This window comes from Sinohyriopsis cumingii, chromosome 15 (assembly GCF_028554795.1).
Source record: "Sinohyriopsis cumingii isolate HCF-2022 chromosome 15, ASM2855479v2, whole genome shotgun sequence".
In the NCBI taxonomy this organism is placed as follows: Eukaryota; Metazoa; Mollusca; class Bivalvia; order Unionida; family Unionidae; genus Sinohyriopsis; species Sinohyriopsis cumingii.
Window position 1 is genome coordinate 127,409,281 of NC_142975.1, and position 21,153 is coordinate 127,430,433.

At 35.5% G+C, this 21,153-nt stretch overlaps 1 protein-coding gene across 1 annotated transcript in view; it reads left to right on the forward strand.

Annotated features, from left to right (window-relative positions):
- LOC149782723 (CD109 antigen-like) overlaps positions 1-21,153 on the forward strand; it is a 264,351-nt gene that overhangs the window by 228,940 nt on the left and 14,258 nt on the right. The window contains exons 29-35 of the mRNA XM_089934226.1: positions 1,298-1,475; positions 5,978-6,201; positions 7,232-7,378; positions 9,875-9,952; positions 16,114-16,223; positions 17,596-17,746; positions 18,140-18,242. Coding sequence (XP_089790352.1) covers positions 1,298-1,475; positions 5,978-6,201; positions 7,232-7,378; positions 9,875-9,952; positions 16,114-16,223; positions 17,596-17,746; positions 18,140-18,242 — 991 coding nt within the window. The remainder of the gene's footprint in view (positions 1-1,297; positions 1,476-5,977; positions 6,202-7,231; positions 7,379-9,874; positions 9,953-16,113; positions 16,224-17,595; positions 17,747-18,139; positions 18,243-21,153) is intronic.

Genomic DNA, 21,153 nt, shown 5'->3' on the forward strand with positions numbered 1-21,153 from the left:
ATTAAGAGGTTAGTGTTGGGACTGGTCGGCCTGGTGTCAGGATAATGTGACTGGGTGGGACATCATGCTACATTTCTGCGGCACGATGCCCCAGTGCTAGACATCACTATAAACTGCTACACTGCAGACATCGTAGCGATATGACTGAAAAATTGTTAAAGCTACGTTAAAAATGCTAATCACACACACATATACTCAGGACCAACGAACATAAATGATAACTTGAGATAGATTAATAAAACATTGCACTAATGCATCTGAGAAACAGATTGAAATAAACTAATATCCTCATATGAACACCTAAAGACATCGTTTGATACATTTGCATCTTCGCATGCAATCACGTAACGCTATGAACTGCGTCCATTTTGGGTAAACTGTCAGTAACCATTGTCAATTCATTGCGTCAAGACGCGCAGTGTTTACAAGCGAACACAGATTACAAACAAGAACATTAATGCCTTTTCTTCTACAGTTGACACAAAAAGGAGAAAAACGATGTAGAAGCATCAGGTACCACTCATTTACTATGCTTGTATGAGGTGGTAAATATACAATTTCAACCATAATGTTGGGGACGATACATTGGAGAGATTATGCATGTATGCGGATGCAATACTCTTCATTTTGGTTTAACTACGTATACTAAACATAGTGACCACACCACTGGACAAAAATATATATGTGTTGACCGATGTGTGCGTGGACAGCTCCAGTGGTCTAAGTTGTTAGAGGGTCCGCCTCGGATGCGGGAGATCGTGGGTTCGCACCCCGGCGATTCATGCCCAAGACATACACAAATTGGTAATATCAGCTGCTTTGCTTGGCGCACAGCATTAAGAGGTTAGTGTTAGGACTGGTCGGTCTGGTGTCAGGATAATGTGACTCGGGTGGGAAATCATGCTACATGTCTGCGGCATGAGGTTCCAGTGATAGACATAACTTTAAACTTCCACGCTGCAGACATCGTAGCGATATGACTGAAAAATTATTGGAGCTACGTTACAAATCCAAATCACACACACGCACACATATACACACACATAGTGGCGCCAATCACTATATCCAGTGCAACAATCACACTTTAGCCAACAAATACCGCTAATGCACTCTGGTGTAGTCAACGGAACATAAACTATGATCCAATACGTAGATTCACCATTACGTACAAAATACATGCATGATCATAGTTATAAAAATATATTTAAGAGCATATTATTCTTGGAAATGAATGCATTTCACTATATAATCAAATCGTTGTAACAAATCATGCGACTATGTTTTAATGTCGCTTTAGAATCTGGACATGCGGGTACAGATTGCAGCAACCAGAGCACGTATTTACCTGGAAAGTCACGTAAATGAGGAACATAGCATGTACGAACTGGCCATTGTGAGTTACGCTTTGGCAAAATCGGGCAGTGGTAAGGCCAGGTTGTTCTACAGTAAGTTGGATAACAAGGCGGTAGTCAAAGGTAAGAACCATTAGATGCAAAATTCATCCCTTTTAAGTCCATATTTTCTTCTAGAATACGTCTCTTAATGAGTCAGTCAACTATGATAATTAAAATCATGTGATTTAAAGTAGTGTTTGAATAGTTTTGAATGTGTAATACAACTAAACTATATATCTCGAATGACGAATTAATGCCCTCGCCAGATGAAATATTGCCCTCGCTTGACAAACTGGTTCTCTTGCATTCTATTTGTGAATTCGAGCGGCAGAGGATGACAGCACGTTAAGGTGCTTTTTGTGCAACAAATATGCAAGGATGTTTAATCAGTAAGTTAGCAATATACTCAATAAAAATTGATTTATCTGAATTGGAAAAGGATGCTGAAAGATCAAGTCACTACAGTCTTGAACGACGGTGATAGATGCTTCTTCTGTGATTGCTTTGGGCACAAGTCACTATATCCAGTTCCACAAGCCATGATATATTGTCATTACCCTCGGATGTGATCATTATCTATATATTTTACTTCGAGCACCGCTCCGGTGATCTAGTGGTTAGAGCGTCCGCCTTGGATGCGGGAGTTCGTGGGTTCGATCCCCGGCCGAGTCATACCAAAGACTTACAAAAATGGTACTACCAGCTGTCTCGCTTGGTGCTCATCATTAAGAGAATTGTGTTAGGACTGGTCGACCTGGTATCAGGATAATGTGACTGGGTGGGACATTATGCTACATGTCTGCGGCATGATGCCCCAGTGCTAGTCATCACTATAAACTGTCACACTGCAGACATCGTAGCGATATGACTGAAAAATTGTAAAAGCTACGTTAAAAATCCAAATCACACACACACACACACACACACACATACTTCGAGCAAAGCGACCTGGTGGTTTGACAATAACAATGCTTGTCCATTCTGTGACGCAGATACGTTAAGTAAATGTGTACCTACATCTACATGAGTTGTATATAAACTGGTGTTTAATCGAGGCTATGAAGTGTACTTCTGGCTTGTCCACAGTAAACGTATCTTACGCTGTTCAGTTGAATATTTTTTGTCGTTCAGGAGTTTCCCAATTTTTCCTGGAGGTTAAAAATTAAAATTTCCATATTTTTCCCGACCGATACTTTTTATTGAATACATAATGCTACTTAATCAGTGTTAAATGCACTCGTGTGTAGCAGACACACTTGCATTACGAACCAATAATTAATACTCTCATCTGTATACACAGTCTGCTACACACAAGTGCATATAACACCAGTTAAGTAGCATCGTCCTTCAGTGATGTGTGCTTAGTCGTGACGGAATATAGGCTGGTGTGTGCAGGCAAGGCGATGTGTGACGTTTACCCGTTTACCTGGCTTCGAATCACCGTCGTTTACGTAATAAAAATTCTCTAACAAGTATGAAAGTATTATTTGTATTTATATATTAACCACCCTAGGGGTGGTTAAAAACAAAATAACTTTTATTTGCTTTACTTTGATATATAAAGGATGGGGGTATATTTAGGTTTCACAGTATACAACAGGCCTTACCGCTGATATGCAGTTTGTCTGTTTTCAAGTCCTGAACTTTAGAGGTGAAGCATCTGAAGAACGAGCTCGTCACGGTTTTCGAGTTTTAAAATGTCACAAGTGCACTTTTATCAAAAAGCAATGCCTATGCTGTAAAATGTCGTGTGTGTGCTTTAAGCACAGGTACAGACAGTTAGTGTACTTCCTACTATTTCAAGTGAATTTCCCTAGCACACAGAATCAGTCATCTGTGTTAGCTGTCTGCATTGAGTTTTACTAATAGCAATCAAAATCAAATGTCAGTACAATTAGGTAAAGGACATGTAAGTGTATAACAGCTCTCTGTACACTGTGTGAACTGTAGATCAAACAACTTTGCATTTGCCTTCCAAACTTTCAGCGGTACTTCATAAACCCCAAAGCGAAACATTAAGGATCAACATAGGCAATATCGTATCATTTAGATTTTGGTTGTTAAGCTTAGTGGTTCTCAAACATTTTCGTGCCACAGCCTCCTTGGTTATCCTCAGCGCCCCCTATCTTACCCCGTAAAAAGCATTATTTAGCATTAGCGCACTCCTCGATAATCCCACCAATCCCAGGTGGCGCTACCGCCCACTTTTGGACCCACTGGTATAGCTGCAAACTTTAAATATAAAACATCTGAGCCCGCCTGTATTACTATTTAAGGGACAAGGTTTGTGCCTCCGAAAGATTCATTCCACACCTGACCCTCAGTCTCTAGTTGTTTTTTTACTTCCATGAAGGTACCGAAACATAATACATGGTTCGTTTTGGTACAGAGATAATTTTCTATTCATCAAGCCAGCGGTTTTTTCTGCGTTGTACCAAACGTAAATTACTTGGTACGACGTGTGCAACTTTTTGCCAGCTTAGACGAAGGCATGCTCCACCAGGGCTTACCTCTACTTACAGAGATATGCCACTCTACGAAACATATATTAATCAACCAGAGCACAGAAGTAGCTTCAAAAGCAATTTTGTATTTACAATGCAGTCGAGTCAACTCTTGAAATCCTATTTCATCGAGAAAGTACATATGTTTGAAAATTTGCAATTCAGTTTCATTGGAAATTATCACTCACAGCCTACTCAGTACTGAATAGTTACTTCGTGTTAACGTAGAAAACTGATTGCTCAAATGTTACTACTTAAATTTTCTAACATTGAAATACACTCAAATAGGCTCATTACTTACGTTTAGTTGTTAAACCGATATGTTATATTTTGCAATAATTCTTATTTTAAGTAGTAACTTCTGGGCCAATCAGCTTACGCCGGTGATAAGAAGTAGCTGTCCCATACTGAGGGGGTTGTATTTATTTTAATGATGATACTGTTTACAACGTTAAGGTTGTGTCATTTGCGTGTGTTACAAGGTGGTGTAAATCAAGTGACTCTATGGGCAATTCAACGACCTTTTTCCTGGATTTCGGATTCATTTGCAGTCCGTCATAGGAATAAGATAGTATCGCTTTAGCAATGGCAGGTACCGAACATAAAGATACACGAATGCTCTTTGCCATGTGTTAACTTCGATCACAACATGCTAATGAAGGATCATACATTTACTCATGCGATACCTAAACATGATTTCTCATAAGAATATCTTTATTTATTATTTCATCGACAATTATTTTCAATTACATAACAATTTAAATTAATGTTATGGGGAAGGTGCTTATTGGCAAGTTAAAGCTTAAGTTCGTTTATATTGTTCAGCACTTTCCAAAACTTTTGTCATGTAGCCTGGATTTTCTGCCTACATTTTAGCTTTGCTTATTTATATTTGATTTTTCTCAAATTCAGAACGAAGACTTAAGATGTTAAAACTTCTAATCGAATCTGACCATAAATTTATTAAAACGATCAATCCCACGTCTGTGGGAAGCAATATAAGACGTATGATAATTTGGAATTCCAGCTTTCTTTATCATTTTTCTATGGACCTATAGTCACTTATCAATTAACGTCCGCCAAGACTCTTTGTGCTTTGATTGAATTTCATATCAGATGTTAGATACAAAATTATGTAAACAAGATATCGGGTAAGTTTATTCAATCTGCAGTATTAATGGGTTACGTCTCCTGATGGTTTGCAATGTTACAATACGATATTTATATGATTTTATCAGATTTAAGTCAAGTGTGATAAACATAATTATCAGAACATTATTTCAAAAGAAAACAGTATTTTCAGCATTATCTACTTCTATCTATCTGAGTTAAAATTTATGTCAGTAAAATCTTTTGTTGTGTGATTTGGTTATAAAACTATATGTGCTGGGTGTTTTGTTTTGTTGGTTGTATTTTTTTGTTCTTGTTTGTTTTTTTGATTTTGTTTGGAGGGGAGGGGTAAACAAATTATACGACTGCATTGGTCACCATTAACTAAAATATACACACATGTTGACTTAAGGCACATGAGAGGATCGACTGTGCACATTTCCTATTTTGATTTTGGGATTTCAGTCAATTTGGATTTGGAAGTTCATATTAAGAAAGAAATAGTTTCCTATCTACAAAGCATTTCATATATTACCTTAAATTATATTTAGCAAAGCCTATTCTCGAATTAAAACAAGAGTGACAACAATAACACATTTTACTCCTGTATAGCCCATGAAAATTGGAATTCATACAAACTCATCGAGTTCGTCTTGCTGTTATTTCATGACAACAGTTTATTAAAGGTCGTTTTGACTTTGTGCATTAAAATAATTACTATTTCATATTACGTATTCTTTGTATTTTACAGCCGGTTCTGTATAATCACATCGTTGGCTTTTGAAGACAATTATTTTCACGTACGTGTAAAGCTGTCTTCAGTATATTATTTTAAGAAACATTGATTGTTCATGAATTTGTTTCACATTACTCGTATTAAAAACAAAAATATGTTGCAAATTTTATTTGCACGATGTGAATAATGAATTTTGTAATGGCTGTCAACGATTTAAATGTTTTTATTTTAAGATGATAAGAAGTTCTGGTCGACTCGCCAATCACTCATTACTGCACGTGACCCACAATCCACGCCTTGGTCTGAATATTATGGCCAAAGCTCGCCACTTGATATCGAGATTGCGGCATACGCACTACTCTACTACATCGAAGTTAGAAACTTTGTCAGTGCACTGCCTGTACTAAAATGGTTGGTAACGCAGAGGAATTCAAACGGCGGATTCCAGTCGACACAGGTTTAGATTGTTATCTTTATTAGAAAACAATAACTTAAGTTACATTCGTGTAACACACATTCACATACATACATACATACATACATACATACATACATACATGCATGCATGCATGCATGCATACATTTATACATACATACAGACAGAGAGACATACCAATACTTCAAATATTGAAACATGTTCCATGTATATGATATGTGTACAGTCTTAAATTCATTATTATCATTAAATGCAGAACAACATGCACATTATTGATTTAACTATAATATAAATATACCGTCTACACACGTTTATTTCACATATAATAAATTATGTCTTACATTTGTCATGCAGAAAGATTGGTGAGCGAGTTATAACCACTTTCCCACTCCATGAGTTTGCTATGTATGACCACAGGAGTCTGACGTTTTATCAATAAAGTACGGCAAAATTTCTGACAATATGAAATCCCCTTATCGGTAATATAAATAAACACAAGGAGTACAAGCGTGACCACAACCCTTCGCTCGATTCGACTTTTTCTCACGCGTCTTTTATCGCTTCAGAATGGCAAGAAGACTGAAAAACTACACATATACATTCAAAAGACAGTAACGTACCAACGCATATCTCTTAAATGACCATGTCCTGAATCCAATCCGGCGAATTAACCTTTATTTTCACCACTACGGTCAAAATCCCTTTCTAGCAAAATCGGCTAGATGGAAGTAGCACATTCTACCAGTTTCTACCCTGCAGTAAATATGCTGAATAACATGATGATAGTAATTTCACAAGATAAAATGTTTGTCTTGCTTTGTATTTCAGATTATATCATTTTATAATTTTATTTAAATTTCCAGAAGAGAAATATGTAGTCAAAAGTTTTGATAGTAGAAATAACGGTTGAAGACGTTATCACACTTCAAATGTTTAAGAATGATGCTGACCCGGTAAATTTAAAAATGTGTTTGTCTGTTGAATCATAAATACTGCATTTTCCTTTTCGTGCCAAGATAAGGTTGTATTTGGTATTGCTATTTACTTGCAGGACACTGTGTTGGCACTACAGGCAATGTCTGAATACGGACGTTTGATATCGGATGACCTTGATCTTCATTTGAATGTAGCTACCTTTAATTTCATTCACAACCTGACAGTGCAGCAAATGGATAAACTAGTCCTCAAAACCACTGAGGTAACTTTGTCACCTACAAAGCCTCATTTAAGTTTCTCATTTGTCTGTTTTCGTCCGTGTGATTCTGAGTGCCTCTCTGATGTTTGTTGTTCTTTCTCTGCGTTACTTTTAATAATCTAAAATACGTTTTTGCATTATCACTTGCTTCATGTGCTAATTACCCTATGTCATTGCTTTTATGCCCCAGAATAACTCTTGTACCATAGGTTTGATAGTTGCTGTGAACTAAATCCTTACTGTGATGAATTTCTTTGGTTTCGCCTTGATTGTAACCCAATCAATGGTTAAACATGTTATACTTGGAGTTTATCTTGTTCTTGGAAATGAGGCAGTTGTGGCAGTTGTAAAGAGTCACTCAGTTTGTAAAAATCCCTCAAATACTGTTCTTCTAGATTTTTTATCATTCAACATGTAGGCTTTCAAAATGTTTTTCAGTTTGAGTGAAAGTGTGCCGTTCTAGCTCATAAAGTTTCAAGAATACCAAGCTAGTTACATTTATGTACTATAGGCTTGCCATGCAACCACACTTTAGTGCCAACCAAAAAATCAATGTCGAAAAGCTCCGAAAAGCCACCATTATCTTTATCTGAGAGATAATAATAATAATGATAATAATAATGATGACTTTGTATAGCGCCTAATCTTTAGAATCTCTAAGCGCTTTACAACATTAGACAACGCAAATAAGATAAAAACATATATAACAATATTATTACAAAAACAAACACCATGAAATTACAAGAAAACAAACCATTAAAAAATAAAAAACATGCTGAAACTATTTCAGGTAGGAAACATTATTAGATCTTATAAATTTGTTCTTGCAGTCGACATAAGTGAGTTTTGAGAGCCCTCTTGAATGTAATCACTGTGTCTTTGTGTCTAAGTTCAGTGGGCAATTCATTCCACGTTGCTGGGCCTTGGTATGCAAAAGAACGCTGTCCATATGACTTTGTTTTCATAGTGGGAATAATGAGTATACGATTGTCAGAAGAGGAGTGTAAGTATCTTGCTGGTGTGTACACATGGGTGACATCGGATAGGATGTAAAAATACTAAATATTACTATGATCAGATATTGTGACAAAGAGTCTTTTCCTCCAAACCATTCACTTATTTTGTGATTAATGAGAATCAGTGTATTCGAAAAAAAAGTAAATTGTTGCTTACTTCGGGAAAATAACTATCTTTCTTTGATGACAATATACCGAAAACAGAAAAACAAGAACGACAGAACAGTCGAACACATGTGTTTACCCTCTCACAGTACTGAACTTGATTTGCATTTGGCAAACTACCATCACATTCTCCCATATTCTTGTTCATAGAAACAAAGGAATACAAGTGCAGTTGATATAGTTAACCAACTTTTCATGTTTCAGAACGACTGTCTAGTTATGCATCTTTCCGATATAATTTAATTTATGTGTGCTCCCTATACTTTTAATATGCAAGGGAGGGATATAATTGAATGCCTTCGTGGAAATTCAGGTTAAACCTAATGCACGATTACGATGGAAAATGCATTATTGGACAGAGTTGGACGCTGTGTTTGTGTTTTCTCAAACAGCTTAATCAATTTAAGGCAGACCAGTGAAATTTTAAAACAACCAAAACAACCAACTAAGACAAAAAGCAAAACTGACTTTATGTGAAGTATATAAATGTTGTGTTTTCCTAGAAAGAAAACTTCGCACTTTTTACTAGGCTTATATTTTAGAGCTTATTGTGTAACTTGTATTTTGCAATAGTTTCAACTCTTGAACAGCTACACACTATACATTCTAATCCCGAACTTGTTCTTCGTTTACATGTCTTATTTGAGTATCGTGGATATTAAAATTTCTACATCACTTCTAGAGGTCATGGAATTTATTATTTTTAAATACTTTTCATTGCTTTCTATGATCCAGGATCACCTCTTCAGGCTTATCACAGTTCTCATTGCGTTTAGTTTGTTTTGTATCTTTTTCCTGGAAGGACATATATTGATAAATGTGGGGCACTTGTGGATTTTCTAAAATTATATACTTTGCTTTCCTTGACTCGGCCTTATAGACACATGCTTTGTTTCATTTATGAACTTGTACATAAAATGTGTTGCCGCTGGTACTTGTGTAAAACATATCTCAGACACTTTAAAAGCTTCAAATATTGAGAAAAAAATATGCAAACACTACTGTTTGAAGATACCCGTTTCTGCTAAATCAAATGCAAACAATAGTTATACATTAACCTTAATAGTGAGATCAGTATGTGTCTGATCAATTGCACTAATTCTGCCTATTAAGTCAAGCCATTAGCATACATTCCATTGTAAAAAGCATACAGTTTCTATTAAATGTTCATACCAAGTAAACATTCCTGTATGATTTTGCTGGAACTTGAAAGGTTTCATTTGGTTCATCGTCCTTATTGTCGAGTTGGGTTATTTTGTATTCACTTTGGATATATTACTGTTATCATATATGCAACTGCGTACATGTCTTGTTGCAGGTGCCCGTTTCCTTCCAAACTGGCGTAGTCCCAGAACTGAATATTACAGCCACAGGAAAAGGAGCAACGCTGGTTCAAGTTGGTAGTCAACCTAATTTATTTTATTTCACAAAATCAAGAGATTACCCGATTGGCATGAGGTATAGACGTCAGATTTGTTTATGGAGAAGATATGCAGACGTTCTCAAGACTAAGGTGGAAACATTTTATTGTCACGAGTGGCGAACCCACTCGTTACAATGCAAAATGTTTCCACACTTTACGAATGAAATATGTCTGTATATCTAAAAAAATGTATATTTTGTTTTATTATATATTTATATTTTTAGAAGCGAAACCCTTGATGTGCAAGATTTCCTTTATACTGTGCAAATGCGAATAACAGATGAATTACTACATCTACAAAATCAAGTTTATACATGTTAAAATACGTTTATGACAGCAACGTTTTATAATTTAGCTTTTACATATCATGATTCAAATTGTGTATTTTGTCAAAACAATTACTGTATTCGTACAAAATGAAATTGTGTTTACACAGTTCATGCGCGGATTGATAACGTTGAGGTACGATAAAGTAGAAACATCACTGAGCAGTTGCGTTTGACAGACTTCAGAGAGTAGCATCTTTTAACAAAATCTTCATCAGTACTTTCGAGTCAAATATATCCTTAAATACAAAAGCTATCAAAGATCAATCTATATCGAAAACAATGATTTTGAGTTTGCTAGTTAGAATTCTTGCTCTTTATTTTAGTTATTTCTTCATTAATGTTATATTTTTATGTGGCTATGTCAAAACTAAAGTCTTGTTTGGTAGTAACCAATGCGTCATAATTTATATTATTATTTAATTTCGGTTTCCAATGAACGCTAATCAGTATAGACCGATTTATCCATCGTTTTCAACACAATATGATGAGAGTTGAAATTATTACTTAACAAATGTTATAAATCTAATCACGATTGTTGTTTCTTAAAAGTGTGTACCGTTTGTCGCAGATCATTATAGGTGTTAAGTGCTCTGTGGGTAATACAAGCGACAGGTGATGCAAATTGGGTCACTTACAGTTTCCACGATTGGCATAGAGAACAAACTATACAATATTGCTTTTAACTGATAGGAATTCGTTTTATTTCCTGTCTTGATGGAATCTCAGAAGTGCATAAATTTACACTTGTAGGGCTTCATTTGGTACATTTTAAGGTCTGTTCATCCGGCTGTGGAGAGAGAAAGCGTAGATAAAGAAAAGCCGAAGAAGAAGAAGAAGAAGAAGAAGAAGAAGAAGAAGCAATTGAAACAGGCCTAAATATTGAAATCCTTGCATGAATAACACACTTGCAAACCATTTATCGTCCAAATAAGTAAAATAACGTGTTCATCAAGGAAGGAATACAACTTGTCCTGTACTCCTCAGCAACTAGATTATGACATTAAATATACTTACAGGTGACACTGCTGTATCTGCTGCTTATTTAACACACTAAAACATAATTACCAACTTATATTAACTATTTTGAAACCTTGTCAACAAACCACTTACCTTGGGCTCAGGATGAAGCACTGCCACCACATCTTCCTTGACCATCTAATAAACCGTTTGCAAACTTTGCTATCGCCAGAGAAAGTTTGAATATAAAATCATTGATATTTCTGAAGCTATAGTATAAATTGTTACTCTTTTAGTTACAATCTAGTAATTTTTCTCAAACTTTTATGCGGCACTATTTTCTCTAAATTTCTGCGTTAATAAACAGCTGATTGTGTTTTTACTTCTACACTTCCCAACGGGTCATGCAGTGTATTTATTTATTTGTTTAGTTGTATATATTTATTTTGCATATGTTTCTTTGCTTATCTCCTTTCCTTTACGATCAAGATGGTTTTTTGTATACATTTGAACATAAGATCACATAGATTCTATTTTAAAACCGACGTCTTCTAAAGCATTTACAAGACCCCAAATTACATTCCCCATGTATAGAAAATAATTTATTTTTAGTGATATAAGGTATTTGCTTTTAATGTGTCCGTGTTATTTGTAAAGTCTAGCCACAGCTTATCTTACCAGCTCATATAATGGCCCATTGCTCTCTGCTTTCCTACCTTTATTGTCTACTGTGCATTTATGAGTTTCATTTAGGAAAGCTGTAGGTTCAGATTGATGTACACTTTGTCTCATCAGATGGTAATATCAATCGATTTTGTAGTTCTGCCATTTCAATACATTTCCTTCATGTCCGTCTTATACAAGGTGAGATCATCGGTTGACACAATAGCACCATCAATTTCAGAAACATCTTCAAAATGTTCTAGACATCCGCTGAAGAAACACTATCAAGATTTTGTAGCAGCATAAACTTGTATTTAATCAAGTGCACATAATACATTATCTACGTCATAAAAAGATTTTCAGGCGAATTATGAAGTTTATAAAAACTATTCTCAGCCACATATTCAGTTATTTAAATAGCTGAGAATGAACATAAGTCAGCTGAAAAAGAATATGGTTTTCATTGAAGACAAAAGTAGCAATAACTCGACTTCTTCAAAACCTGAAGAGCACAATGAGTAATTAGATTTAGCTATTGTAAAATGGAACATAGAGATACATGACACTAACAAAGAATTTACTAAAAAAGAATTCGAAACAGTGGACGGAACACAGATTAGGAAGGTAGATGAAATATTTATCAATACTAAATATGTAAAAGCATGGACATTTTTTGTTGCACATTACAAAGACATCACTGATTAGCAGATTGCTTCCAATAGACAACTTTAAAGTTTACAAAATAAACTGAAATGTTTATTGAATTGCTATTTTGATAGCAAGGAAACAAACTATCTTTAAAAGGCTACATACAATAGGTACGAAATAAAATCTGTTTTTAAATGATTGATACATTTAAAGTGCAGTGGGAGGCTTGGGGGATGCTGATGCATTTATGCTTTCAACTGCACCTGTAACAGTAGTGGTCAATACAGAAGGTGTTCATTACCATGCAATAAAGTAATCCTGGATGATTGTATATTTCGCATTATTTGCTATATTATCTTCAGAAAACGTCCTCTTTTTACCAACATGATGTCATTGGTTTTTAGTAACTTGTACTTGACCAGTGAAAATTATTTTTATGTTGATTTGGATTTTAGAGGTCAAAAGAAGGACATGGAATGAAATGACGAACATGAAGGTCCTCTATATTTACACCTTCAAGTTTTAGAAGTTAATATATGTTATTTTCTATCTCTTGTATAGTTCAAAGCTTTGTTTTTATTGCTGATAAAATTTAGTTTCTAATATTATTTATTAGTCTGAAATTTTCATCGTTTTGCTATGTTTTTGCTATGTTTTATCTTTGTAATTATTCGTGTGTTTATTTCATCTCTCTATTTTCATCCCTGCACATGTGCTTTTTGACGAGGTTTTCAATAGCTGTTAAATGTCAAATTCAGTTATCTTCTTTAATACGTTTGCATATGTGACCTGTCCTAAAATCCATCGTTCATATTATATTTAGCCACTTGTAAGTGACATGGTAAATCATCTTTCAAATGTCATCTGAATCACTTTTAAATTATGATGAAAAGTAAGTCATAAGATATGAAAAAATGACCCTAAAATATCACCAGATAAAATAAACAATTCAAGATCACACTGTTAAAAGGACATGCTGTCTGCTAGTTGGTGATTTAGATATGTTGTTCAACTGATTAACAAAACGTACAGAAAAAATGAAAACATTGTAAGTACAATTTATCATGTATTATTAAATTCTGCTTTTACGTTTACCTTAAGGAAACTAACTTAACGCTACATGTTAAATTGTGCTTATATTATGTGGTGGAGGTGTTCGTTTATTGATATAGACCGCAAGTATAAGCTATACTACTTATTAGCTTAAAGGGTTAATTCATCTCATGTGTTGGGTTATATTTAGACACATTCTTGTAGTGATCTTTCACTGTGTTAACTTGCATGGTCCCTAACGATTAGTGTTATATAGACCTTGCTATCATTTCACTTTTAAAGCTATAAACTAGACTATTTGTTAGTCAGATGAACAACATATCTAAATCACCAACTATTGTATCTTTTTTATGGACCAAATAATAGTTTCATGTCTGTTTTGAAGACGCATGTGAAAGAAGAATCATGTTGCATCTGTAAAACAGTACAGTGACGCCAGTGCAACTGCTCTAGATAGTGTGGATAAATAAATCATTTTAATGATTGTATTGCATTGCTAAGGCATAACATTATTGTACAGACCTAACGTTAACATCATCATTACAAAAATTAACAATAATATAATTACAAGAATCAAAAGTGCGAGTGTACCAATTTAACTATTTAAGTCAATTTGCACAAGGGAAATTATCACCTATTTCAAATTAATTTCTTTGAAATACATAACTTAATTGGAAACCGTCATGATCGATTGAGGACATAGTGTAATTACGGAGGTATAATTTCAGTTTGCATCATATGTGTGACTTCGAAGTTGCCTTTGTTTGAGAAACTACTTGTTTCTTTTTATAAATATATATAAACCTTCTTCATGCAACGTAGTTATTCTGAAGGCACACCACTATGACACCTCTGTCTGCGGCGGTTCAAGTCTAAGATTCAGCCAATGTGGGTATGTGAGAAAGCTTGCCAGTAGCTTCTCGTGGGTCGGTGGTTCTTTCCGGGGTTTTCCCGGGTTCTTCCGCCACCATTAATACTGGCCGCCATGTATAGCCTATCGTGTGCTGAAAAAATGGCGTTAAACCACAACAACAACAACAACAACACTATGAAATACAGAAGTTAATCCTCACCGTCTGAAGCTGTAAGGAAACAAAACTGGACCTATACCTGTTTTGGATACAAAATCTTGAACAAACCTTTGACAGTACGACTTGCCGATACTTAAGATGAATGCTTGTTATCACCAATGAGGATATCATCGGGCAATAGCTTTACAAGCTATAACAAGCTGAAAACAACTAGCACAATCAATGTGTTAAAGATCTTGAATAGGTATAGTGTCTTATATAGTGACCATTAATTTGCTTTCGTTCTTTCAACATACAGAATTCAGTTGCTTTTATGTCGTATAATTTAGTAGTTTCTATTATTAGATTGTCTGGTATATATGATCGTGAGATATTAGTCTGACGCGTCATCAGATAAAAAGTTCTGAGTATGGTAGAACATGTATAAGCTGCAGTTAGTTGTATTTTCACATCGTTACTCATAAGGTCGTTGTCAACAGTTATTATTATTATTATTAAATGATACAACAATAATGGTAATTTCCAGTTTAATAATGTAATTCATTTGTTGTCTTTGCATAATAAGATTGGAGTTTCATTTCTTGGGGGGGGGTTTGCTTTTTTATATAGGGAATTTGATTTTGCGTTTTGTTTTTTTTTTGTTTTTTTTTTAGATGGATTTATTTTTTCTTTTGGGGCTTTTCCACGAGCTTGCTATCTAATTCTATCAGTATTAGGGTTTATTCATGTAAGGATTATCACCCTTCAGATGTTTCTTTATGCGTTGGCTGCTTTTGGAGCTCTTCACCAAGACACTGTAATGCCAAAATACAGCACCATTACCGCGTGTTCTTAACTTTTCTTCTTTTTCGCAATTCATGTTCCTGCATCAATAGATAAGCATCGATATAAAATGACCAATGTGTTCAAATCGTTTTAAGTACAACTAGCAGGCGTTTTGCTATTCTCCGCCACGAAGAGATATGTCAAAAATATTTTTAAAAAAATAAAGGTTGCTGATATATGCGGTGTGACTGATGAACAAAACGTCCGATCTGAAGCAAACTCAAATTATATTTCTTTAAGAGTTTCTAAAAATGTAGGCTACATATTGTTTTTGGTATCACCTGCCAAAATCCATAGCGCCAGTCAGAAATGGATATATCGAATGAGCTATGTGGATATGGTTTTGAAGCAAATATATGTAAAGGTTTCTATAAACGAGGATAAAGCGTAATACATAGCTGAATTGTTGGAATTTTTAACATGTTCTTGCATTTCTCTAACTTTTTCAAATTTTTGCCGTTCAGATTTATAACGAGAAGGAATAAAGTCTTTCTTTTCAGTGTTTGGTTTTTCTTTCTTTGAATGGAGTAATTGTGTAAGTTTGTCAAGGATACTGAAGCGGTATACACTTTTACAAATTAGGATACTGCTTCACGCGCGTTAAGGTGGACTTTTATATCTTTGATAGGTGCACGTATCATTCAACGACGTGGAGGAAGAGAATAACACGACATATAACGTCAGCGTTAATTTGACCCGTGAGACGCTACGCTTTATTGTCTTGGAGACATGTGTAAGGTAAGCATCTTAATACGAAACCTAATACTTAGCATTCTTCACATGTTTTGCAACTTCTCAAATTTGTTTTTTTTTCTGCTCCGACATTTGTCTACAGAAATCATTCGTCACTGATTCTAACCTACTTTATGCATAATTTAAGTCCAGTAAGAAGACGCGCCAACACCTTTCTGACAGTTCATACTTTCTTCTACAAAATTGTTTCATAAAGATTTTTATGTTTATATGTATAAGCTTGTTAAAAAAAATCATATATAACCAGTCCCAATATATTTCCCTTATAGAACGTTCCACTTTAGTCTCTTTGGATTATATATATAATATAATCTATATAGACCCCTAGTGGCCGAGTGGTCTAAAGCGCTCAGCGTTCCAGATCACTGCCATCTCACTTCTTTCTGCGTGGGTTCGAGTCTCAGGCGTTAAACCCTACAACAACAACAATAATATATATGATTTGTCACATATATTTGAGAGAGAGAGAGAGTTATTTGGTTGGTTAGAAATTGTACAATGGCTTAATTAAAGAACCGTTTACTTGTTGCTATCAACTTATACTGGGTTTATGTGATATTACATATTGCATGTCTTGAATTGTATAAGTTACCTTTAATGTATTGCAAAGAGGATGCACTTTATACGAACTTCTTGGGGAAAAGAACCTTTGTTCTAGGTTTTACTGAACGGGTCATTTATCCAAGTGCTAACTATGTACATTTTTCATATTGCCAAGACGCAAGTAATATTTCTGAATCTTTGTATTAAGTTATGTCACACGCCTAAGCTTGGTTGATGCGGGTTTTTTTCTTCTAGATTTTATTGAACAGTGCTTTAAAGACACTGACTCGTTCCAAAGAAATGAAAGCATCATATGAGTTTCCAGTACCTGTCAACTCAAAGTTAAGAAAGCATTATATGAGTTTCCAGTACCTGTCAACTCAAAGTTGCTTTTGTACAAATGTTTCGATTATCTGAAGATAAAAGTTTTCCTGTCTAATCCACAACGTAATAGCCATGAAATTTGAGCCCTGAGCTCGGTTGTACGTTTATTCAATTTTAAATTATGATCCAGTTAGTTATCCAGTCTATTAATTGCTATCTTGCTACTGGAATTCCTTTTGCAAGTTGCATTATCGTCGTCTTTAAACAGACAGATTAGTCTCTGATACCGAAAAATTAATGACAAACAGATCAATCTTTCGCAAGTAATGTAAAAACCTGTACGTGTTCGCTAAATAGACAGGGTAAAGTAAGATCGAATTGCTATCATTGAAGACAAAACTGAAGTAATTTATGACTGAAATGTAACAATTCCGCATGATCGTCTGTGACCATGAAGATTATCTTTTGCCACCATTATATTTTGTTTTAGCTGGACACGAACAGGAAGCAGCGGAATGACGGTAGTAGAAATAGGTATACTAACCGGTTTCAGAGCCGATTTCGATGGTTCACATACCAACATTCCCAACCTCAAGAAACGAGAAGATAAAGACAGACTCGTTGTGCTCTACTTTGATCAGGTTAATGAGTTGCATTCCGTCAAAGATTAGCTAAATACTTTTTGAGAGAAAATGAGCATGCATTGCATTTAATTGCTCAGAAACAGTTATCATTTTATTACGTGGGTCAAGCCGAGAAATTAAAACTCTTTAAAAAAACAAAATCAGGACTGATGTAAATCCCTGATTTGCCCACACAATTACGGTAAATAGTACAAAATGTATAATAAATGCCATTACATGTACCAATTGTTCTGTTTGATACCAAGACATATTAAAATTACAAATTAATGCCAACAATAATGTCATCCTATTGCTTTACAAGTCGAGAATATGTATTGTGCATGATAAGTCATTCAATAAAAGAAACCAGATATTGAATGTGATGTAAAATAATAATGTCGGTCTTTTCAGTTCGATGGTCACAACTCATGCATGTACTTGGAAATGATCCGAACAGACATTGTCGCCAAGTCCCAGTCCGCCGTGGTTCGAGTTTATGATTATTACGAGCCAGGTAACATACCCGTCATGATCATTCCGCAATAAAAGGAGGGATTGCAGAATCGGGCCACTAATTTATTTCCCTTAGAACTTAATGTTGATATAAATACAAATAATGTCTGCATTAAATGGGCCTTCAAACAAGAAAAAAAACAAGACAAAACAAAAAACAAACATTTTTAGCCGTAAAAATTAGGTGTCTCTTAGCATTCAAATGGTGATTTATTTACTTTTTGGGGTCATTTATTTAGCCTTGTTTGTTCTAAACAATGGGGCTCATTGGTCTGCTCTTAATAGCATAGCCTAGCACCATATGCTACTTTGTCAGAAGAAAAGTAAATGCAGGATATAAAAATGGTTAGAACTCGATTTGTATTCCACCACCAGTAGATGGGTTCTTTGGCTGTACATGCAATAGTGGTACGATACATTGCTACATGAGAATATAGTAGGTAAGCTCTATGTGTGCTATACAGAAGATGAAGAGTAAAACCTTGCCTAAACAGTGTTCCGTACCACTGTAGTGTTCGAGCATCCGCACCCAAAAGGTATACATTTCAATCGATCTTTTGGAGCGTTATAGTTTTCTCTCACCTGAAGCTTGCTAATAGAATTTTGTCAGTAATATTTAAATGTTGCACGTTCGCTGCGAGCTGATTTGCCGTAACGGAATTTCCAACAAGTCCGTACCTATGCTCCGCCCGCAAGTAAATTTGATTCGAAGATTGTAAAGTCAAATATGATTGCTGCCTTAATTTCGAATACCATTTGTGCAAAATCATGTATTATATCAAAACTAGGTTTTATACCCGTCCTTGAACGGGTATAAAAAAGAATAAAAAAGGATAAAAGAAATTGGGATGAGCGAATGTAAAAGTAAGTTTGAACATAAAAAACAAAGTATTTTTCAAAAAATTGGGATGCTGCCCTGAGTTTAGAACTCACAACTTCGTGTTTGGCAGACGTATTGCCCTTCCCAAGATGGGAGTGATTAAAGAAACTTTAAACATAGAGATAAAAAAGAAAACCAAAAATGGGATGAGCGAGTCTAATATAAATTTTAAACATAAGTTTTAAAATAAACGTATGAAAAGAAACTTTGGTATTTCACATTGAGTTTCGAACATGCGACCTCTTGTTTGGCAAGCTGGACACACATAGAAAGAAAGACAGAAAGACAAATGTAGGTGTTGATATATGACATTGTTCAAATCTTCCGTCTTACCTAGCTCTTTGGGTGCCCCGAGTGGCCGAGTGGTCTAAAGCACCCTCCGTTACGGATCAATGTCATCTCACCTCTGTCCCCGTGGGTTCGAAACTTGGATTCAGCCAAAATGGGTATGTGAGAAAACTTGCCAGTAGGTTATTGTGGGTCAATGATTCTTTCCGGGGGTTTTCCCGGGTTCTTCCTCCACCAATAATACTGGCCGCAATGTATAGCCTCTATTGTGCTGAAAAATAGCGTTAAACTCTACACCACCACCACCAACAACAACCTAGCTCTTTGTGTTATAAACATTGAAATTGCAAAAACCTTTACAATAGTCTTTAAATACCATTTTTCTATTTGTATTAATTAAAAATGTTTGAAAAAGAAATATATAAAAGAATCAAATATTTTTTGTTTAGGGCAAGCCAGAGCAGGATTCCATCTCTTGTGTTCAAAGCGGATATTGTATAGGATTGGGGATAGAGGAGAAGATATCATAATCTCTCTACCAAAATACTTACTTTTAAAAATAGACTTTTGGCATTCTTGTCAAGGGTTCATTTGTTGTAATGGAAAATCGGGAATCTCCCATTAAACAATTTATGTCTTGCGTGGTGTATCATATTTTCTTGTATTTTTAACACAAGAACTCCATAATTACTGGTGGTAAACATAAATCCAGTTTGTCATGGATTCTTTCTGCCTGCCAAGTTTAAAAAATGTAATTGAAGGAGATAATTATTTATGTCTTTATAAGTTCAAGCCAATAAAGCAAAAGATGTTCACTGACTAAAATTTCACATTTTACTGGCTTATGTTAAGGTTTTGCATTTAGCTCATGACAACGTAGGCGTATTTGTATGCCATCATCATCGGAGAGAGGATATCGGACTTTTCCGACCTTCAAACCAAATTTGTGAATACACGGCCAGTAATAATAAACCTATTCCCAAAGCGGAACCTATCGTGGGTAGTAACCTGGCTGGATAAGACACCTTCTGAACCATTTTCAATGGCATCTCTGGTGCTCCTTTTCATACAAGACCTGCTTCCTCGTGGCATTAGCAACTGGAAGCAGAATTCTCGAAATACATGCCATATTAGCAGACCCGATTTACATGCAAGTTACGACAAAACGGGTCAGTCTTACTCATGACGGCATCTTTCGTTGCTAAGAACCGTCTTCTTTTCCACAGTATCTAAACTTTTGCCACAAACCGTCTGTCTCATCTGGACATATGAACTAAATGCCACCTACAGGACCCAATCCGGGCTTTCAGGTTATTCGTTAATACGAAAAGAGTCGTTGCTTCTAGGGAAATCACGCCTCTTGCTACTTCTCATATAAGGACAGGAGTATCAATCGGAACAGAATATCACATCCTGGAGTAAAGGGGTTATTCTCTCAGCATATAGGGAAATAACTACAGCTCAATGAACTTCTTTTCTGCACTTCAGCTCAAGAGGTTCGCGCAGTTGCGTCCAACCTAACATCAGACCGGAACTGTTCACTAACCGATATCAGTCAGGCTGTGGGATGGAGATCGGAGTCCACATTCTCTAGCTTTTACATCCGAAATACATCACCCTGGTAGGCCAATTCGATCTGGTAGGCCCTACATCATCAACCCAACAGGTCTCCCTTCCAGATCGATCGACAGCATCATAAGAGGCGGCTTAACAACTTCTACTGGATTTGCGGGGGTGGGGGTCC